The sequence below is a fragment of the Pristis pectinata genome, chromosome 4, assembly GCF_009764475.1.
Source record: "Pristis pectinata isolate sPriPec2 chromosome 4, sPriPec2.1.pri, whole genome shotgun sequence".
In the NCBI taxonomy this organism is placed as follows: domain Eukaryota; kingdom Metazoa; phylum Chordata; class Chondrichthyes; order Rhinopristiformes; family Pristidae; genus Pristis; species Pristis pectinata.
Window position 1 is genome coordinate 79,227,481 of NC_067408.1, and position 24,248 is coordinate 79,251,728.

The 24,248-nt window shown below is 39.7% G+C and overlaps 1 protein-coding gene across 6 annotated transcripts in view; it reads right to left on the reverse strand.

The window, feature by feature from the left end:
* il1rapl1b (interleukin 1 receptor accessory protein-like 1b) overlaps positions 1-24,248 on the reverse strand; it is a 1,038,953-nt gene that overhangs the window by 261,655 nt on the left and 753,050 nt on the right. For all 6 annotated transcript variants that reach the window (XM_052015176.1, XM_052015172.1, XM_052015173.1 and 3 more), the window contains one exon: positions 20,200-20,274. In XM_052015176.1, the coding sequence (XP_051871136.1) occupies positions 20,200-20,274 (75 nt within the window). The remainder of the gene's footprint in view (positions 1-20,199; positions 20,275-24,248) is intronic.

Consider the following 24,248-nt stretch of genomic DNA (forward strand, 5'->3'; position numbering starts at 1 on the left):
AATGGATTGACCGTGTTGACTCAAGTTCACCATAAGCACTCTCACTTTGCCAAGCTCAATTTTCTATGTTCTTCTTGCATATCAAACCACCCAAGGTCTTTGGACCTTTGTCAGTTTCTGAAGGAAATAAGCAAGATACCATATCGGGGCTGATATGCTTCAACTACAGTCACCCCAGCAGGAACTACATGACCGACTTCTGAAGAATAACAGGCTTTCTGCATTGAGGTACTATTAGCTATCTGAAAGACACAGAATCAATCAGTGTTTACATCAGTCACCTGATGAGGATAACAAATCACCTAAACTGATGAGAGAAACTGCCTCTGCTACAGTAAAGCAAATCACCAACCCCATCAGGCAAAGCACTCTTGCATTCCAAGAGGGGGAGGAAAGATTTTCGGGGGAATCTCTTGGAAGCTGTGGCCAAGAACAAATGCAGCATCAGAGCTTACAAATAAGCACTGGAAAGATGATGAATATTTGGCAGAAATTAATATGGTCAATCAGTGCTAAGTTTGAAAATTAACAATGGCTCGCTGCCAGTAACATAATTGACAGATGCTGTAAATGAGTAAGGGTGGAGAATTCACTGAGTCCTCTGGAGGGATGTATATGGAAGACATCTGAAAATATATCTTTTAAGCAAACAAGCTGTTCTTTGAAAGGTTGGAAATTGTAAATTACAGCTCGAAGAGAGATAAGTGTTTTGGCATGCTCTTTCAAAAGGCTGCAAGGAAGACAAAGTGTCTGCAGAGTGTGATTTGCTGGAGGTGAGGTATTTCACCATTGTCACAGAAGCCACTGCAGAAAAGGTTTTGAAAGTGAAACATTGCAGAGCACTTAAAAGACACACAAAATGACGTGGTCAAAATGCCTGCTTGTGTTGTTATTGATAAGAAAAAAATGATCATGTGGAAAGCAATTGAATGTAATCAGGTATTTCTAACCAACCATCATTTGTATTTGGCACCACGCTGACCATTCTTATACCTGAAACAGCTGCTTTAAAATAATAGCATTTTGTTTTTTTTTAAAGTAAGAGCATTTATTTATGTTTTAGGGGCTTGGGAGAAGAAGCTCACTTGTGGAGAAGTGTTGCAATTTTACCTAATGGAATAGTTGCTGTTTTATTTCAGGTGAGGTCGGTGACTAGGCGAACAATGGAAAATTTACCACAATCATTAAAGTATATCATCACAAGAACATCAAATTAGAGCAGAGACAAGCATGTTTATTTCATATTCCTAATCACCTGTTCACGTCTACATTTCTTTACATGACTTCTTCTTGATTTAGCATTTGCTGTCGGGAGGTGAAGCACTGGGCAGGGAAGACAAATTCCCACAGGAATGGAGGCACATCATCAAAGCCCAACTGATGGAAAGGTTAAGCAAGAGGATAAATCAAGTTGGTTTATCCTGCTGGTTGCTGGCTGCATAGCAACACTGGCATTTCTAAAGATCTTGAAGCATAATGCTTATAAGGATCAAAAAGATAAACATGATATAGAGGAATAAGGATTCTTAAAGAGATTATCATAGCTGCCTCGGTCAGACTGCTACCCGCTGTTTGAATATAAAAGCTAAACTGAGATTGAACATTATACCAGATAATATCCCAAAACATCAAAAAAACCAAGGAAAATAGAAGTTAAAACGGAGTGATGTCTCTTTAAGGAGAAATGAGTAAACAGAGACAAATGGATTGCAAATGTTGAAAATGAAACCAGAATGTTTTATTAAAATGTGTTATCAGATAACTGCACAACCTTAATTGCCATTGTTACATTCAAATGAACCAAACACAAATCTGAAAATATTAAAATTATCATATTCACTTCATAACTAACCCAAAGAAAAGTAAATAGAAAGGGAACCAAAAGCAAACAATGAAAACAAACAATGGTTCAAGGCCACATTGAAAGAATGGAATATCAATTAAAGGAGCTTCCTCAACATCCACAAGGAAGGGTTATTTGAAAGGTGAGTGGGATGTTTCATCACCTCCTTCGAAACCTCAGTCAGACAGGACTTTTAAATGGAAAAATACTTGGGTAATTTGAGGCAACAATGAAATTCTGTTCAAAATGGAATACAATCCAAATTCAGCTGAAACACGGATTGCATCATAGGAAATAATCAGATCTCTCATCTGGGAAAATTAGGTGGACAGTGATATGCTCAAATACATCTATCCCTTCATGTGGGAAGGGCAATAAAGCCTGCATTGTTATCTCAAAACTTTGTTTTGTCTGTGAATCAACAATATTTAACATTCTATTAAATTTCAAATTGAACTCCATTTACTTTATTATTTAACTGTTTGACAGTTGTTTAATTGTATTATTAAAATAAAAAATTGATCATGAAGGTGAATAAAACTTATTTTATTTTAATCACATAAATTTTATTTGATTAGTGGCATTCATACAGATGGTGAACTACAATGGAGAAAGTCCACAACCCCCTGAAGGTGGCTGCACAGGTTGATAGGGTGATAAAGAAAGCAAATGGCATGCTTGGCTTTATTAGTAGAGACATTGATTTCAAGAGTTGGCTACTTATGTTGCAACTTTATAAAACTCTGGTTATGCCGCCTCTGGAGTATTGCATTCAATTCTGGTCACCCCATTATAGGAAGGATGCGGAGAAGAGGCCCACCAGGATGCTGCCTGGATTAGAGGGCATGTGCTATAAGGAGAGGTTGGACAAACTTGGGTTGTTTTCTCTGGAGCGGCGGAGGCTGAGGGGAAACCTGATTCAAGTTAATAAGATTATGAGAGGCATAGACAGAGTTGACAGCCGGTTTCTTTTTCCCAGCATCGAAATGTCTAATACCAGAGGACATGCTTTTAAGGTGAGGGGGCAAGTTCAAAGGAGATGTGCGGGGCAAGTCTTTTGTTTTACACAGAGTGGTGGGTGCCTGGAAAGTGCTGCCAGGGGTGGTGGTGGAGGCAAATACAATAGAAGTGTTCAAGAGGGTCTTAGATAGGCACACGAATCTGCAGAGAATGGAGGGATATGGACATTTTGTAGGCAAAAGGGATTACTTTAGTTTGGTATTTAATTACTAGTTAATTCGTTTGGCACAGCATTGTGGGCAGTAGGGCCTGTTCCCGTGCTGTACTGTTCTATGTTCTGTGTATGCTCTGCATACCAATGTTTGTTGTCACAATGATTTAACTTGAAAACATTTTCAAAGAGAACACCAAGAATAGTTTGAAAGAATGACATCCAGGAGGAAACAAACGTAGTCATTTCCGATGCAAATCTGTTTTGATGTTGGTTATAATTCAATATTCAAGCTGTTCCATTTAAAAACACCACAGCTGAATATTTCAGTACATAAACCATCACATATGATAATACACATCTTGTGCTAATGCTCCTTCATATAAGTGGGAGAATCCAGGATTTTCAGTTTAACAGAAGTAACACTTTATATGACTTCCTCTGCAGAAGAACACAGAGATTCATAATGGTGTCTGATGAACTCATTCCAAGCATGCAGTTGGTGCTTGAACGTCATTTCCCTTTAAAATTACAGTGGCAAGAGGCGAGCACCACTTTGATAATTGGCCTATATGGTAATGCATATGATCCAAATAAAAGGCAGAAAAGATTCACAGGAATGTTGCCCGTTAAGGAGCAATTGGATAGGCTGGGACTGTTTTCTCCTGGAGTGACAGAGGTTGAAGGTGAGAGGGGAAAGATTTAAAGAGGATCTGAGAGGCAAATTTTTCCCACAGAAGGGGTGGGTCCATGGAATCAGCTGCCAGATGTGGGCACAATTACAACATTTAAAAGACACTTGGACAGGTACACGGATAAGAAAGGTTTAGAGGGATATGGGCCAAATGCAGGCAAATGGGATTAGTGTAGATTGGCATCTCAGTCGACCTGGACCAAATGGGCCGAGAGGCCTGTTTCCGTGTTGTATGAAACTCTACAATGATCCCATTCATCCCTCTGTTACGTACTTTGTGTAATTAAGATGCTCAGTCTCCTCTTTTGAGTCTTTCATATCATATTTGGTTCAATGCTTTTGGGCATACAATGCAACTAGTCATGTATCATAACAAGAATGTTGAACTTGATACCTGCATGACAATCAGGCTTAAATATATTAAAAATATGTATTCCTTTTCAGTTTTCACTTACAGTGTAATATAGCATCAGCAACCAGGAAAAATCTGATCTGAAAGCTATTTTTTCATGGTAAATATATGAACAGAATTGCATTCAATCAATGTGTGCAGGACAATAACACAATGATATAACACATTCCAACAGGCAACAGAAAGAGCTGAGGTTCCTGCTATGATGCATGAATGAGCCTTCTGAATGAAGACTCATTATTAATAGTAACTACAGACAGAACAGGTTATGCTGGGACTGCATAGTTATTCTATTTTCATCACAAGTACAATACAGTGAAGAGATAAAGCATTGCCAATGCCTTCAAAAAAATCAATTTACTTTCCGTTTCGCTATTTTGATACATTGCGTTGCAGTTGTACAATCTGTAATGCAGGACCGACAGCCTTCTACAGAAGACCGTGCTCTCCTGAGTCTGCAGTGCACTTTTATCAAGTGGTTCAGTCACCATAAGAATAAGAAATGTCCCCGTCAAATTGGCACTACAACACCTTCCAGTGGGAAAGTGGCATTCAATTTCTGAAAACTGGTGAAGGTTGCACAGTTCCATAATGGCAGTATTAGTGCCAGATTCAGGGCAGTGGCAGAAGACAAGGCCACAGGAAAATATTGCCTGTCTAACAAAATCTGTCAGTATCATCTCTCACAGTCTTGCAGCAACAACTGGCCCAATTCCAGAAACCAGTAGTCATAATCAAAGTAAAATAGCTTACTGTACTGCAAATTAAACAAAACTATCTCTTATTAACAACAGGTCACTAAATTGTAAGATACTGACATTTTTCCCGTATCACATACTTAATTAGAAAGATTACAAAAATTGCAGAAGTAATGATTACTCATGTAGCATATATATTCTTAACTGAACTTTAATTAATTAAGATTTGAATAAGCAAATTACTTTGCCTAATTACTCGCTGATTTATTTTATTTATTTCTTCATGCTACATTCCTCTGTGTAAATGCCATGATTCCAGTTTACATTCCTCTCATTTACTGCTGCATTGCTCCATGCTGCTTTGGGAAAGCCTCATAAATTGACTCTTATTCTTTCTCAGCAGTCCTTTCAATGAAACAGATTCTTGCATGTAATTGTAGCGTTGGGAGAACATTTTCACAAAACCTGGCTCACGTACAAATGAAATGCTCTTCCCAAAGAAAGTTCAGCAAGGATGCTTGTCTGTTTTGTTTGAGTTATGAAGCTTGCTTTTAGGAGTACTAACTAAATAACAAAATCACACAATAAACAAAGAACAAAACTTATCATTTAAAATAAACCCAATCTTTCTCAGATATTATTCATGATTGCGGGGATAAGCTATATCAGTATCAGGAGAATAAAAAACCAGTTGATGAGTTGACTCTGTGTTCGCAATATGGCAACCTGAAGATGCAGCTGAAACAATGAACTATTTCATGCCAGCTGTGTGTGGCAATTTTGAAGGGAACTGCCAATCTTCACACTTTGCTGGCGAAGCAAGTCCTGGACATACATGGACCTGGTGTATTGAGTCACAGAGACTGCAGAGGCTAGAATCTGGAGCAACACACAAGGCACTGGAAGAACTGGTCAGGCAGCATCCATGGACAGAAATGGACAGTCGATGTTTTGGGTCGAGACCTTTCACCTGCACTTCCTACCAAAATGTACTACCTTGAATTTATCAGTGTTGTACCTAATCTGCTAATGATTTACCCATTCTGCAAATTTATTCATCTCTTTTACTAACTTGCCGCAGTCCTCCTCAGCGTTGATTATTCCCCCATCCTCACCCCTAATTTGGTGTTATCCACAAATTTAGAAATTGTGTTCTTGATTCCAAAGTTCAAACCTTTAATGCAAATTGTGAACAGCAGTGGTTCCAGCACTGATCTTTGAGAAACACCACCTCCCAGCTTCTAAACTGTGATTTGCTATCCTTTACTCCCACTCTCTGCATTCTGTCCTGAAGATCACAAGCAACTCATTCTGCTACTTGTCCTTGACTCAGCACTCTCTGATGTTCTTCATTAGACATAACTGCAGTATTTGCTCAACAGAGAAAAATATGTGAGAGTAACCACTCAATGAATAAAAGAGCAAAGTACTACAGAAGCAAGAAAGTAAGGAATAAAAGCAGCAAATGCATAATATATCAGGTCAATGTCCTCCATTCAATCTGCAGGTATGACTCAGAGCTTTCAGTTGCCAATCACATCAATTCTCTCCTGCCGTTGGCCTTCTACTCAGTGCAAGATCAAGGGACATCATCTCATCTTTTATTATCAGGGACAAGACAGCCTCCATGGTGAAGTCAACAATGAGATAATTCAGCTGCTTTTCCCATTTATGGCTCTGCTGGAACCCAGTCTATATTATTTATTTACCCATTCTTTCTTGTTCTATCAGTCCTTTTGCCACTTTATCAAATTTGCTTTCCACCCTTCACTTCTGTCATTTCCTCCTCTAATTCCCTGCTTCTGTACTTGCTAAGTCTCCAGAGTTTGTACTGAATGGTCACTGACCAAAATGTTTAATCTGCTTCCCTCTCCAGAAATTCTGCCCAGCCAGTTAAGTGTTCCCAGCAACTTGTGGCATTATTTGTTATCGATGGGATGGGAGATTACCTAAGGTTCATAAAAAGAGAAAGGTGAGATATTGGGAGGCATTCCAGATTTTGAAAGTAAACTGAGGAAATTAATCACAGAAATACCCCAAAAAAGACATGCAATGAGTTTCAAGCTCACGAGAGCTTTACAGAGATAAAATAACTTGATGTTGGGGGAACGAATGACAAACGAATGATGTAACAACTGGATCGGGATTGACCAACAATCATATCAGTGATTATGAAGAGAAATAAAGGACCGCAGATGCTGGAATCGAGATGAAAAAAACAACAAGATGCTGGAGTAACTCAGTAGGCCAGGCAGCATCCATGGAGAAAAACAGACGGTCAATGTTTCGGGTCAGGACTCTTCTTCAGGACTGAAGATAGGAAAAGGGGAAGCCCAATATATAGGGTTATTATGTAAGTTATAATAATATACAATAATAATAAGTTATTATGAAGTTTCCACAAAGTTTATTCCATGTTATTTCTCAGAACTACAAGAACAATTGATGATAAATGTTCAATTTTCCCTGTGGTTTTGTACCATTGGAATTAACAGCTCATTGGTCTGTTCATTAATTGCACAATATTCCCTCCATAAGGAAGTATTGAGCCACTCACAATATCCTACTAAAAAATATAAATAAAAAAAAGATTTTCTTCAGCCTGAGCACAGCACCTTAAATTGTCAAAAGTGCAAGAGAACATTCTCTGGGAACTCATTGCAAGAAAATTTTAAGAAACTGATAAAGAGTTAAATGATAAAGGACAACCCCATTGACTTGATTTTCACCTTTCTCAGGCTTTAGTTTCATGCTGATAAACAATTCCTACTTGGATATATGACAATTGTTTTTTAAAGTCTATGAGTAAATCCTTGTTATTTACTTCTTGTGATGATCGGAAGGACTCACGAAACTCCTTCAGCTGAGATGCCAAATAAAAAATACAACCCATTTACTTCCAGAATTTTATCACTAATGTATTGGCAAAATTAAGTGTAGCAAGGTTCAAATTAGAAAGGTGTGTTCCCCAATCTTCCAGGACCAAATTGATGTCAAAATTTGATGGAGAACTAATTAGTAACCGCATAAGTATAAATAGCAGCAAACGTCACCACCAGACATGTCACTGAACCTCTTTCTGAAAATGCTTTTGACCTGTCTATAATCTGAAAATCGTTAGTGTCCATTTTGTCACCATTTTTAAGAAGAACATGGTTGGATTGTTCTGATAAAGGGTCCCAGACCCAAAACATCAACTGTTTCTCTTTCTACACATGCTGCTCGATTTGCTGTGTGTCTCCAGCATTTTCTGATTTTGTTTTAGTTTTCAGCATTTGCAGTATTTTTTATTTTCCCCGAGTTCTAGACCCTCCTACCAGGGAGAATATCCTCACAGTATTTACTCTGTAAAGCCTCTTAGAATTATCTTCATTTCTGCAGGATCACCTGTCATTTTTCCAAATTCCAGAAACCATAGACACAATTTACCTTTTCCTCAGAAGTTGCCACACGCAGATGGACGGCAGGAAGATCAGGGGCAGTTGATGAACATGTGCGAGAGTGAAAAGGTTACATGAAAGTCAGGTGGCTGGTAGGACTGATGAGAATGCTGTGAGAGCCAGCATAGACTCGGTGGGCCAAATGGCAGGAGAAAAATATGATATTCAACAATTTAGTGGTGGTGTTCAGAGAGATCCGAGTGCCCTCACGCAAGAAACATAAATTTAGTATACAGGTACAGCAAGTCATTAAAAAGACTAATAGAATGTTGGCTTTTATTATAAAGAAGGTACAGTACAAAAGTAAGGAAGTCTTGCTGCAACTCCACATGACTTTACTAAACCACAGCTGAAACTTTGTGTGCAATTTGGTTTCATTTCAGGAAGAAGAGTTCACAAGATTAATTCCATTAATGAATAGGTTCTGAGGAAAAGATAAGTTGTGTCTATAGTTTCTGGAACTATAGGAATTTGGAAAAATGAGAGGTGATCCTGTAGAAATGAAGATTCTAAGAGGCTTTACAGGGTAAATACTGTGAAGTTATTCTCCCTGGTAGGAGGGTCAAGAACTCGGGCAAAATAAAAAAAAACTGCAAATGCTGCAAATCTAAAACAAAATCAGGAAATGCTGGAAACAATACTCAATTAACATAACACCACATCTGTGGGATGCAAGAGGAGAGATAGCACCTGAGGTCAGAATTGAATCTGGGTCATTGGAACTGTACAGAACAGTCTCACCTGTTGTGCTAAGGTGCTGCCCCATTATTTAAATCATTATCATTTGAATATCCTTCCACTTTACTAGTCTTCCTGCTAATGTTGAAAAGCTCACATTTCTCCACATTTTTCTTCACCTTCCATCTTTTGCCTGCACAATTAACCCAAGTACATTCGTTTGCAGACTCTGCATCCTCCTCGTGATTTACTTCCAGCACAAATCCATGATTCACCCACAACTCCCAATCTTCTGCAGTAATCTTTTATCTGGTGCCTTATTGAATGGCTTGTTACATTAGGTTCCCGAAGGACAGGGAAGTATCTTAAAGGACTCTGACATAACACTGATTGCATTCAGGGTTGAGCATGGATTCATGAAGTCAAGAGACGTGGATATGCCTTAGGCTACTTCTCAAGTTGATACTTGGTATTGATTCTTGTAAAGATCGAGACTCCTCAGATTGTTTTCCTATAAATGTTGATGATGTGCTAATTTGGGTCAATGGTCAAAAGTTCATTTGAGACCTGTGCTAGGCTTTCCCAGAGTCTGGGTAATAAAAAAAAACCTGCTTCTTGAGAAACAATTCAATAAATCACACTGGTGCTTGGTCTCCATCCCTGGTCTTTTACAGTCAAAGTGCCGATAGATTAAGGACAGCGTTCAGAGCAACAAATGTGATCAATATTAATTTCAAGAGGAAATTATCACCTGGCCATTATCCGTATGGAGCAATGATGGAACAATGCAGAAGCTCCATGATGTGATAAGCAACAATGCAAGGATCTAATGTCAGAATTTCCTGGAAAGCTTAGAATAATGGTCTACACTGAAATTGTTTTGCAAATTCTGGCCCCATTACCAGCAAATAGGACAGTCAAGTAAATCTAAGAATCAAAGGGATTTTGAAAAGGTCTGTGACCAACAAAATGAAACTTTTGTTCATTTTTATTATTTTACCTTGATAGTTGCTGGGGAGGGAGTGGTCACTCTGTGATCAGTGACCTATACAGCTATTGTTAGGTTGTTAGGATGACTGATAGTCATATTATATGTTTTGAATATCACTTGACAAACAACAGATGCCAAATTAGGTTGATTATTGTTTTAAGCAGAACAGCAATCAAATGTTCTTTTAAGGCCCTGCAATAAGCTTGCAGTTGTGCTGTCTGATATTAATAACAATGCGTTTGACGTATTTGACCAAAATGTTATCATGAGGCTTAAACTAACTAAAATAAACCATTTATTGTTACTGTTAGAATGGCAGACAGCACAATCTCATACATACAAATATTTAATGTGTTCCTTATAATTACAAATTGATTTCATACAGTTCGTGACTAACTGCTGTTCTATTAAGAAAGAACTAGTTAAAGGCATCCACTGAATTGCAGAAGCTCTTAAGTTCTTCCAACAGGAAGGTAAAAGGGCACAAATGTTATCAGACAAATCATCAAAACGGTCCTCATGTTGCACTGAGTGGAACAAGAATGAACCATCTGCTAACTATTCAACATACAATAAGCTGCTGGAAGAGTCCCAGATTTCACCTTACTGATTTAAACACATTCACTGGTTCTCAAAGCGTGCTTGCAGGAATGAGAATGAAAAACTGCTAAATCCAAAAAAAATTGATTGGTTACCACATGAATCAGTAAAAGTGCAGCTGTAAGTCTCAAATGCTCCTGATAGCTATCTCTCTACTGAAACACTCAACAGAATGTATTGATTGGACAGACTTGGGCAGATAAAATTCTGTGCTGGACAAGCATCTCCTCATTGACTCTTTGGCCCAGAAATGGTTACGCATTTGGAAATGTCTGTTAAAATGATGCTGGTTTTGCATGGACCATGGGAAAAATTTCCCAGCATAAGAAAATAGAAATAGCTGTTTCTCGAACTGGAGGGAAATAATTGTAGATATTATAATTAATAATGGGCAATTATTAAGACCACGGCTTTTCTTCATGCATATTAATGAATTGAGCGTTCGGTGCAAGGAACTGAAAGCAACAATATTGAAATGGATGCAGACAGGCTCGTGGAATGGGTGAAATGTCAATGTTTAGTGTTACATTGTGGTAGATGGGAGGTAATAGAAAGCAAAAGGTATAATTCGAGAAGGAATGGATGGATAGAGGGATCTGGGTGTTGTAGGTGCACAAATCATTGAATAACAATCAGTTGAGAAAGCGGTTAAAAAGAGCAAAAGAATTCCTCGTATTTATAAACAGGCTTAGACAGTCCCCCAAGGTTGAAGGTGACTTGCTTTCACTCCGGTTCTCTGAGGTGGCTGATGAGGCCAGTGTGCAATTGGGTGACTTCCGCACAGGTGGGGAAGGCGATGTTTCTTGGGGTGGGTGATACAAGAGGCGGTGCACTCACGCTGCTGCTTGTGCTGAGCTTCTGCAAGACCCCACTGAAAGAACCCACTGTCCTCAACACCCTGGGCACTCCAATTGTATTCTGAGCAGTCACAGGCCAGGGATTCCGGCGAGTTGGTGTGGGTATGACATCCTCCAACCCCCCCCACCCCGCCCCATCAAAGAGGCTTTGAGAACTTCATTCATTCATTTCCTCTGTCCACCTAATAACCTCTTACCGTGATGGGGCACACACCAGTGTTCCTGCTTTGGGGATCTGGTCTGATACATACAGATGGTGTGAACTGCCCACTGGAATTATAATGAGAACATTTGTGGTGGGGGATGTTGGCCCGGGAGAGGACGCTGATGTTTGCTTATTTATCTTACCAGAGGATTTGGAGGATTTTCTAGATATACCCCTGTGGTTCTTCAATGAGCTTGCTGCAGGTATCTATTCCTGAATGCATACAAGGAGGAAGGGGTTCACTGTCACTGGTCCTTCAGCCTTCGGCCAATGGAAGAGCTTGACCATGTTGAAGAATCCATGTATATCATGGTTATCTCCACCCACCCATCTCTTCTTTTGGGCATAGGTTTTGGGCCTCAGCCTTCAGGTTTTGAGCCTTCAGGTATCAGGTTTCTTCAGCTTTTGTGGAGCACCCTGTATTTCTAGTTGCTGGATCTCCTGGGTATTCTCATCAAACCAGTCCTGGTATTTTCTAATAAAGTCACAAATCTCTGCACCAGTGCTGTCTATGGCAAATGGCATGTGAATCCTATTGGATGGGAATCGCGAGTTTGTTTGTGAGGCATTATCTGAGGACAGCTATTTTTGTGGGATCCTTGAGACCTTCAACACCAATTTTCTTGTGGCACCATATGGCATTATTAGCCTGATAAATAGAAGCAGAGGGTACAAGAGCAAGGAAGTCTTGATGAACCTTTATAAAACAATGGTTCTGCTACAACCGTCCAGTTCTGAGTGTTAGGTTTTAGGAATGATGTGAAGACCTTGAAGAAGATGCAGAAGGAATTCACAAGAATGAGCCACACAGTGAGGAGCATTCATTCCCTGGATAGACTGGAGGAGGATTGGAATGGTCAAACCCCCTCTGAAAAGAAAGTAAAAGGTCAAACCTCAAAGATTAGCAATGTCAGGTCCTTCCGCTGAAGACCTGGTGGTCAATTCAGTGCTGGGCTCTAGCACCCAGAGCTCAGGACTGGTTCTATAATTTACACTGAAACTAGACCTCCTTCCTCCCTTTACACTTGCTTTTGCAGTCGACGCCCAACAGAGTTTCCGTTGCAGTGGTCACTTCAAAACGTGTACGTCACACTGCGGTCAAACAAGAGCGAGAGATTGTGAGAACGGAATCCCTTTCAGGTGTGGTTCATCTCAGCTAGGATGCGGTGTCTGCCATGTGATGTGCAGTCAACGCCACCTTCCACCACAGCAAGCCTAAACTCCTGGCAAAGCTGGTTACTTGCTTTGCCCACGTGCCTCTGGCAAGAGAAAATTGAATATAATGAGCTCTTTCTGTATGGACAATCTCAATGGCCTCCTCAGCAAATTGCAAGGCCTTGCAATTATCTGTATTTGCAACCTGGAAGGAGCCTGACATACCACTGCTCACAGCCACAGTCAGACTGACCATTCTTTCCCTGCAACACGCTGCCAGGGGTGGTGGTGGAAAGTAGACATGACAGTGGTATTTAGACCGGCACATGAACATGCAGGGAATGGAGGGATATGGATCATGTGCAGGCAGATCGGTTCAGTTGAATTTGGCATCATGGTTGGCACAGACACGGTGGGCTAAAAGGCTTGTTCCTGGGCTGTACTGTTTCCTGTTTTACGCAGTGGGTTTGAAGTTGAAGCAACAGCAAATGCCGCACTTCAGTGAGGAACTCCTTACTATAGTGCGCATTTCTCTGTTCCTCATTGAGTTCAGGTTGGAAGCCTTAGGTGGATATGGTCTCCAGATGAGAACCTCTCTTCCTTCTTGCTGCTCAACTTGCTCCATGTGCTCTTTGCACATTCCCCCAGCCATGATGAACTTTGAAGTGAATGGCATCATGTCTGCACCTGCCTCACACTCCCTGCAGACTTATATGAGCACCAGAAGCACCAAGCATGTGTAGAACTGAAGCAGCTGTCAATGGGAATCCATCGGGGACAAACCATAACACTGACGTTAAACGGTGCTGGTGGGGAAATTCTTTCCTCTGTTCTGTATGTGCTTGATGTGTGAAGGTTAAGGGAAGAGCAGGACCAGAAGCAGAAGCATTGAGCTCCAAGATAGACTTGGGATCAAGTCAGTGCTGCATGATTGACCTTGTGATCTGCCCACTCTTCATATTTCAGCTGGGCATTAGCTGCACATATGCTGTTACTCTCAGTATTATTGCATGCACCAGACTCCAGTCACAAATCCATACATACACGTAATTTCTGAGGACAGCTGCAGGAGAGGCAGGATGTGATAACATGCTCATAATGGATGGTCCAATGACTTGAAGCCTGTTTTGCATTGTTATTATCCCTCAAATTTTTCAGTGATGCCACCAAGTGCTCTTTCATCATCTGTTCAGAACAGCTGCTCTGAGCATTAGTTGACAAATATGTGCGGCTTATTTTGGTGACATTTTATAATAAAGCTATATCTGGTGCTTAAATTATAGACCAGCTAAGTGTCAACTGAGGAGGTACAAGTCTATATCGAGGCTCTGGGTGAATGCAAATGTGTGATTCAGTGCTAAATATGTTCCATTTTGAATTCAAATGTTCACTCTTCCTGTTCCATTCAGGATGATAAGCACATGTCTGGCGGGTGAAAGAAACAAAACTGTCCCTGAGGTTGGTAAAAAAAAGTAAAGCTTTCTAATTAAGAATTATTGGAACTGAATTTCAATTTTATTATCCAAATTGTTTCATTTAATTACACGTGGATGTCACAATACTGAAACAGAGTTGGTTATTAGCATTTTAAACTTATGAGTTGATTCTTGTTTTCACGATGATTTAAGGTAGCAGTGCATGACTCGAAAAGTGATGAAACCTCATCAAATGTCAGGTATCTCTGGGTGAAGTGGCACTGACTCAGATCTATTTACTGAGCATGGTCATTTGCTAAATCAGAGATCTGCCCTTTGGTGAAAGGTATTGATTGCCTTTATTACAGATTTAAGGTCCTGCTAGTCACAAGATGCCATTTCTGTAACAGGGGATAATATTGCAATAAGACATATTTTTCTGCGGCAATTTTGCAGTGCAATTGCAAACCATATAACTGGACAGCAAGGGGAAGAGATTGATTTTCTCATGTCACCCTCCAGACATGTGCTTATCTTCTTGAATGGAACAGGAAGAGTGACATTTTAATTCAGAATGGAACGTATTTAGCACTGAATCACACAATGGCACTCACCCAGAGCCTCGATATAGACTTATATCTCTGAGGTTGACACATAACTGGTACATAATTTGAGCACCAGAAAGAGCTTAATTATAAAATGTTACCAAAATAAACTGCATATTTTTGCCAACTAATGTAAAACCAGCTCAGAACAGAGCTATTCTTAGCAGATGATGAGAGAGCACTTGGCTACATCAGTCAAAAGTTTGAGGGATAATAACAATGCAAAACAGGCTTCAAGTCATTGGACCATCCATTATATCCATGTTATCACATCCTGCTTCTCCTGCAGCTGTCATCAGAAATTACAGATCACCACCTCACTGCTTTTAAACAAGATTTTCCAGTTGACGGTCAAAAATGGCAAACATTAAAAATTGTTAATCCAGTTAAAGAACAAAAACATACAATTTCTCTGTTCTAAAACAACATGAGCTCTGCCTGAAGTGCAGATGAGGAGTTGTATACAATGGGGTGAATGACCCACATGCGATGGGGTGAATGATGCACAGAATGACCCACAGTCAGTCCACAAGTAATTCACCTGCCTCTACATTATGTGGGGAAAAAGGAATCTTCTTCAGCTCCCTAATGCATCCCTTTCAGCACTGCTTGTTGCATCCAGTTATTAGTTAGAGCTACAGTCTAAACTCAGCCCAGTTATTGGCCATTTTCAGATCATGATCCTGAACCAGGCAGCAAGAACCTGAACAGCTGTCCAAAATGGCTCACACTATTTGAGGCAGCCACTGATGACTTTGAGAAATGACCAGAGCAAACCTAACATCAGACCGATTCCCGACACTCCTGGGTGAGAAGCAGGCCACTGCAAAATAGACGATTATATTGCTTCTGCACCCTGAATCATAAACATTCTAAAAGTGTCTGCACCATCATCTTAGTAGAGCAACCAGTAGACAAGCTAAAATGAATTTTACCATAGAACAGAATTTGATGCGCCTGTGCTGAAAAGATGTGGCTAAACTACAGGCAACAATTAAATATTCAATAAACTCTTCCCCAAAACCATCAATTGGATTAGCCAACATTTGACATGTACTTATGGCAGGATATTGAGACACCAAGAGAAAATTCCAGAAACAAACTTCCATTTCTATTTATCCCTTTATTAAATACGATCTTACAAAGATGGAAATTGTATTCCCCATCTTGTGTGATGACAGGAAATGTTGCCAGTCAGTCCCCATTGCATGTGCTCTGCTCTGTCTGATGAAGGCCACTTCCTATTTAGCACGTGAGTGGGCTACATGTTAAGATTGACACAATGACCTCAATTCTGTCATCACTGGGAAAGCAACAGTGCTGGGCAATGACTTTACAGAAAGATGCATACAAAAATCTGCTTCTATCTCGCTGTTGAATAGTTCCCTAGTACAATAAGATGGACTCTTGACCTCACAATCTACCTTGTTGTGACCTTGCACCTTACTGTCTACCTGTACTGCACTTTCTCTGTACTGTAACACTTTATTCTGCACTCTGTTATTGTTATTAATTTGTACTAGTTCAGTGCTTTGTTGCAATGAATTGAACTCTATGGATGGTACGCAAGACAAGTTTATCACTGTACATGCACCTCGGTACCTGTGACAGTAAGAAATCAATGTACCAAATTTAATGTGCTGTGGTTAATCTTTTCCAACCTCATTTGCTATTGGATTCAAGGTGATTCCTTGCATTCAGCAGCCATGATATCCTCAAACAGGAAGAGAAACCAATCACACTGAAAAGTACTCTCAGATTGGAAACCAGGAAGCAAAAAAATAGACTCATCCTTTAAATGTCTTTAGAGAGTGCAAAATTATGACTGGGGCATGCATAAGAGATTAAGACAGAAGCTAATATAACATAAGCATTATCAAAATAATGCACATTATCATCCATTGAATTCTGGAATATTGTTCTGAGAGAATATTAATCTACAGATTTTAGAAACAGTTTTTTGGGACCAGAGAAATGGCTCATGATCTGACTTCAAATTACTTACACCTCTGTAAAAAAAAGTGTTAGACTTTCAGTTTTTATTTACTTTGGGACTGGTTCATAAATTCTTGGTTCTGATCAGTTCTCTGATTTGTGAAGATTAAAATGGAGAAGACTGCAAGGCAACACACCCTGTAGAGAAGCGGGTACTCAATGACAAGAACTTCAGTAATTCCACATTTAACTGCACGTGTGCTAACTCTAGAAGCTGGCATCAGTTTCACAAAATAATGATGGACAGCAATATTTTCATCATCAGTACAACAGCAAAATCTGGGCCACTGGAATGGAATCACAGCCCATCAGACATCTCAGTGTTTGTTTTAGCTTTGAGCAAGACAACAAGACTCCCAGTCAAAGGCATTTATCTAGCCCAATGTGTTTTTAAGCAGTCAGCCCTCAAAATGGCCTTTGCCTTCCGCCACAGGGATCAGTTGGCTGATTCACAGCTTCCACAAACTGGTCACATGGAACACATGGTCACAGCCCTCACTGAAATTACAGCAAACGTAAACGTGATGAAAAGAATACAAATATGCCATCAGGCAACATCCTAACTAAATATATTAGCTGCATGAGAGAGAGGGGGAGAATTTTATCAGTGAAAGTCAGCAGCAACATCTATATTGCTTTCCAGAAATCATTTATTTTCTATTATTAAAAGACACCTACCGTACAGGGAATGTGTTTTTGATCTCCTGTTGTCCTTTGTACGAGATCTCTCCCCCCTTCTTTCTGTTTATTTCATTGCCTTGGGGCTCTACTGCATGCTTGTATTTTGTATTAATAATTGATGTGTTTTTTTTGTGTCAACTGCGGGATTCATTTGTACTTTCTGGGCATAAATATTCATCAAGCCAAACAAAAAAACTAAAACAAAGACATTAACAATGTGTTACTGAGAACTGTGGGCGTAACCGTTCAATTGCTTCCATCTACGCACGTTTCCATAACTGAGATTGATAAGAAACCTACAGCTTGATTTCATCACGACTGCCAAAGCAAACTGTATTTTGCGAACAGGGAGTTTGCTTTAACTGATAAGAAAAAGTTTCATTAATACAAATGCCAATGGTCTATTCTGAAAAACACACAGTAATCAGACAGGTACTTAAGATTTGTGCACTGACATACAAAATATTCCCTTTAGTTCAGTAATGCTGCAAGCTATTGTTCCTTCTCAAAGGATCTGACAAGTTTGCGGATTTAGTTAGAGTTAGCAATGTGTTTGTGACATTATCTGCCACAATGCAATACGGTGTTTAACACTAAATGCCGATTAAGCATTTACATACATTCCTGCTGAGATTATAGTGCAAGGGGCAAATGTCTGGTGAAGTAGTGAGTAAAAAGAAAGTAAAAGTCATTAAAATTTGAAATATTTTCCAAACTAGGGCAGTCAAAACATAGATGTTTTAACAACATGCTAATATTTATCTTCTGTTACCACATGATGCTGTTTAAAAAGTGTAACGTAAAAACAGACTGACCAAACCAGTGGCCTTCTCATCAATAAAACATGGTGCCCAAATGTACTTGCATCAGTTTGGTAATCTGAACCATGGGAAAAGTGGCTAATTAGTTCGTATTCATGATCCGAATGAGTGATCGCAGGAGAATGAGGGGAGATCTTGTCGAAGTATACAAAATTATGATGGGTATAGATTGGATGAATGCATGCATGCTTTTTCCCCTCAGGTTGGGTGAGACTAGAAATAGAGGTCATAGGTTTAGGATGAAAGGTGAAATATTTAAGGGGAATCTGAGGGGGAACTACTTCACTCAGAGGGTTATGTGAGTAAGGAATGAGCTGCCAGCAGAAGTGGTAGATTTGAGAGAATTTGGATAGGTACATGGATGAGAGAGGTATGGAGGGCTACAGTCTGGGTGCAGGTAGATGGGACTAGGCACAAAAACAGGCTGGCATAGACTAGATGGGCCAAAGGGCCCGTTTCTGCGCTGTAGTGTTCATCATGGTGTGTGATTAAAGGATCAGATGAAATAGATTGGGTTTACCTTGAAATGTAATGCCAGTGTTCAGAGATCATCACATTTGGGAAGTGGAATGTTATCTCATTTTATCCTGAGTTAACCACAGACTGAGATAAGAATCTTAAAGCATTTTATCTCAGAATCATCACTGACTGGGGTTGGGTGTCTTCAGTTGGAGAGAAATCACACGAGATATGACAGAAGAACAAACATCACCATCAAAATATCCATTAATATCTTGCACTGCACATGAAAATTATTGAAATAACCAGAATCAGGGTGCTGATCTATCTCTACAGAGTATGACAGATAGAGTGTGTGCTGTCGTTAAAACTTAAAACCTTTATTTACAGCACTGTAACAGGCCCTTCCGGCGCAATGAGTCTGCGCCGCCCACTTAAACTCATGTTAACCTACCCATATGTCTTTGGAAGGTGGGAGGAAACCAGAGCACCCAGAGGAAACCTACGCAGACACGGGGAGAACATAAACTTGTATCTTACACTTCTTTCAGTAACCCACACCAGCATCTCACTGATATCATCAACACAATGTTTCAGAAGTAAAAGGAAAGATATTAAATCTGATCATGATTCTTTGCAGATATTCCTATTTTAAGAAGGGTCTTGTTGGAGAAAACACCATTGTATGAACTTTACTGAATGTGCTTTGATATGGCATTTTCAAATATCAACATTACTTGTGAGTCTGTATCCCTGCACTAAATATAAACTGCAGATGTAAAGAGAGTTGGAACAAATAACAAACTCGAAATGGAATGGCTACATAATTGGCGAGCAGCAAGGTTGTAATTGCATCACAGAAGCACCTATGTGACACATTGAGTCAGGCTACCGAACAACATTGGACCACATGTACAAAAGTGCAAACATACTTTCATGGGTAGTTGCTTCTGAAAAAATGCAGTATGACTCAATATCTTCATGGATCTTGGCTATTGTGACATGAAGCTGACAGAACTTATGCAACCATCATTATCAACAGCTTCTGCAACCCACACAGACTAGACAAATGAGTGCAAGGATCAACAAAGAAACTACTGTAGCGGTTGCTACCGCGGAATAAAACAAGACTCTACTCGGAGGATTGCCAAACAGAACTGGTTTATTTTCCCGCCTTGTGCGGGCCCTTTAAGGGAGAAAAACTCCCGCCCAAAAAAACCGGCAATGACATAAGTCCTACGTCATCAGGACTTTCCCGCGCGCGGGTTCTCCCCGTCGCTCGGAAAGACGAGGCCCGCCGCCATCTTGGGCCTCGTCGCTCCGACACCGCGCGACCCGACTGCCGAGCCGGTTCGCCCGACTAGACGGTGAGTCGCCACACTACCCTTTTAAAGGACATGAGTAATACAGTTAACGAGCATCTCAGAAACCTCAGGTACTGTATCCATAGCATGAATATGAAGGAAATCACTGACTTACCAAGCTGTGCCTCCACAGGGTTTAGCCTGTTTTCTAAAGGGTAGAGTAGCTTGGGCGGTTTATCTGTTATTGGAGCTGTAAAATAAAATAACCACACTAAGTTCAGTGAAACAAAACATTTATCGGTCATTTGAAATGCAGACCAAGTAAATTGTAACTTCAGGCAGATATTCAGTGCAAGTGAGTACTTTAGCAGTGAATTTTATATTCTGCACTCCCAAAAAGCTGGTATTTGCAATCTTGTCAGATAACATTTGAGCCCAGTACTCAACAGCCAGAGAAGATGACTCGATAAATGGCATACTTTCCTGACATATCAAAATGGCACCAGTGCTCTTTAAGAAAGGGTAAACAATCAATGATATTCGATTTAGACTAATATAGTGGTTTGGTAGAGAGTCAATTTGAGTCTCAAGAATGAAGGAAAGCTAATGGAATAGAAGGCTGAGTGGAAATAACTATTAGGAATATGTTACCTGAAGAGAAGTACAAGATTTAAAAAAAATCCCTATAAAGTGGTAAAGGATTACAAAAGTTAAATGAAGTCGCTAGGTCAGCACCCAAACAACTGGAAAAAGGACTGAGTTATGACAAAATCCATGTGGATAAACATCAGCGACATGTGGGGAAAATGTTATAATTTACCCAGGTGCGCTTTTGATAACTAAACCAAGAGTATTAAAGGGCTATCAACAATTACGAGATTTACATGGTGAAGGAGGAGTCTAACCCCCTGTGCTGACCCAGATTTATTGAAATCCACAAGCTTTAAATAATTGTGGAAAAAAGCATTTTTTTTCTTTCTGTCTCTTATCTATCACATTTATCCTTCCTCACAATTTGCACTTCCTAACCTGGACTCTACTTGAATTAGTAACAATTATTCTCTCTTATTGGTTAAGGAGATCTATCTCTTCCCACAAACCCTGAAATGCCTGTACAAGGCCTTGGGTCGAAATGGATTTTCAGTCATCAAATGAGCCAGCACAAAAGCCCATATAAAATCTTTGGTTTAGTGTATGACGACATTTGTCATTGATCACAAAGTGTAGGCCATCACAAGTGTTTTTAAGATTGAGACATTATGATAGTTTTGTTCTGGGGGAATTAAGTGGTGGGAAGTTAATGCATTTCACCTGATCTAGTATCAGCAGAACCGCTGCGGGTGTAGTAAAATAGACATGGTCCATTCAGCCCTGTCAGCTCAATTTGCCATTCAATTAGATTATGCATCACAACTCAATTTACACACAGTGCATTAACCCATGATATCTTCTGTAATCGTAGTGCTGATATTTTCAATTGACCAAGCCTCCACAGCTTTTGAAAGCTTGGTTCTGGGTGAGAAGATGCTGGAGCAAGAGATTTCTGCATTTCAATTAGCATACATTTGGCGTACCAGAGGAGGTACAAAATTGTGAGATACGATTCAAACTGGATAGGTCACCAGGTCCAGATGGAATGCATCCTGGGTTGCTGGCCGAAACAAAAGGTAGGATGTATTGAGGCACAGGGCATAATCTACCAATGTTGTTTGAATATAGGGATGGTGGCAGAAGAATAGAGAATGCAAATGTTTAGGCCTTGTTGAAAAAGACTGGACACGTGGCAAACGGAATTTAACAATATGAACTGCAAAGAGATGTATTTTTGAAGGAAGAACAAAGGGAGCCAAATTCATCTTTCATTACAATTTTTAAGATGGTGTAAGAACACAGAGAACAAGGGATAAACGTGTTAGTCTTTGGTAGAACAGGTTGAGAAAATAGTGGAAAAAAAGTGGATTCTTGGCTTCATACAGAGGTATGGAGCAAGGAAGTTACAGTAAATCATTATGAAATGTTGGAATATTGCAAGCAATTCAGGCCAGCACACATTAGGAAGTATATGAAGACCAAGAGGTTATGATAAAGATTTACTAATGAGGGGTCCAATCAGAGCAGATAAAGAGATGCTGTTCCCATTTGGTGGAAAGGTTAAGAACAAATTGCCAACAATTTAAGATGACAGAAGAATAATAATTTAAAAAGGTGAGCAATTTGAGTCTGGAACATATTGCCTGGCAGGAAGACCTGGTAAAATGTGGCTTTCAAGAGGGAACTTGCGTCCTTCAAAGCAAAATCAAAGTGCAGGGTACCTGGAAAGAATCAGTTTCATTGCTCTTGTAGATGGCCACAGATACCAAGAGCTGAATGGCCTCCTCTGCTATTACCATTCTGCAGGTCCATCACGTGTGTGACGAATTGCTTCTTGCTGTTGCCCCGAATGAATTTGGTCTAATTTTAAAGCCTACATCCGCTTGTTCAGACTTGCCTTTGACCATCTCTTTTGGATCCCTGATTGTTCAGGTTACCGAGCCTTTGACAGGTGTGTGAGAAACTTCGAGTTAGGGATTAATTGCGCAGCATTGGCCATTGTTGTCATTAGGGGAAGCTAATCGATGTAGGTAAATTATACAACAAATTCTGCAAACCCAGGTCTGGCTGGTCTCTAATTATTCTTGCAGGCATGAGAACATACGAAAACAAATAATTAAAATCCCAATGCACAGATACTGAAAAATAGAAACAGAGTAAATTTCAAGGCCAATTATCCAAACAATTGGAATCAATGATGTGTTTACATGTATTGCATAAAATCCCACATCTATTACAGAATGATTGAATGGTGCATTAAAGGGCAGAGATGTTTCCTTCTTCATGCGATACTGGCCCATTCAAGGGTTGCCAAGGTACAGCCGGTGGGCCAATTTGAGCCCTGGCCATCTGGCCCAAAGTGTTCAAGCAAATATTTGCACTTGTATTTCTTGTGAATTGGCTTGCGATGTTTGAAATTTGTGGAGATTTGGAGAGGCTTTTGGTTTTCTAATGGTACCAAGCTTTTTAAGAACCACAGGTTATAATAATGTTTTTAAATATAATGAGAAGATAAACTGAATCATTATTTGTGGCACATTATACTACCTGAACATCCAAGAAACGTGATAAAGCTTCTGTCCTGAATAACATTTTGAGTGAAATTCCTCTGCTTTGTTTTTAAATATCTTAACCAGTTGATGCATTAATTCCTTCATTGAAGTAGCGGTAAGAGGATATTTGATATGAATTTGGATCACTTATGTATTAGTCAATGAAGCCATCAAGTGAATGTTTCACTTTCTGCAACTCTATTGTTCCTGTAAGTTAAGGTCAATCTTCGCTTGCACTGAAAGTGTGAAATATTTGCAAATGAACACTGAACTCCAATCACAAAATTGGATCAAGAAAGGTCAATGAAATTAGGGCGTGACCGAGGAAGAATTTCTAACCCATGGTGTTAACGTTGGGCAAAAGAATAAATCATTGAAATTTTGTTCCATTCAGTTTTGTATAAATGGCTGAAGGTCCAAGACAAACTGGAATGTCTTGAACTTCCTTTTTAAGTGTGTGGATTCATCAGTGCTTTGTAAATTTGTGCCAAAAGGTCCCGATTTTTATATTCTGTATCCATTGCAAGAAAGACCAACAACCCCATTAGCCTTCCAGACTACTTGTTGCATGCAAATTTCATGCACTCATCTGCCAACTTCTTTCCGATTCACTTTATTTATCGATATGCATTGGTAGGTTCTTAGTGTCCTCCTCACAATTTGCAAACACACGTATCCTATTAACCAGGTAGAAGTTGCATCTCATTGGCCCCATTTGATGAATGCAAAATAGTAACAGATGAAACTTAAGTCGCTTTTTTGTAAACAAGTAGTGAGCCAAGGGAAGCAAAGTACTCCCCCAGCTCTGTTACATTCCTGGCAGACTCTGGATGCATCAATTGGCTCTCTGCTGCTGGCCGCTCACTACTTTACCCTCTCTTCATCCATGGCTTAACTGAAGGCTTTAGCCTGTAAAGTGAGCTGCATAACATAAAATCTCAGATACAGAACTGCAGTTTATTCCTAACCAAATGCTGCCAAACAAAAATATTACTGTTTGTGTTATTTCTTTTGCTGCACTTCAAGCAATTATAAACAGGTTTCTACCTGCAACAGGCAGATGTTTGGGATACTCGATAGA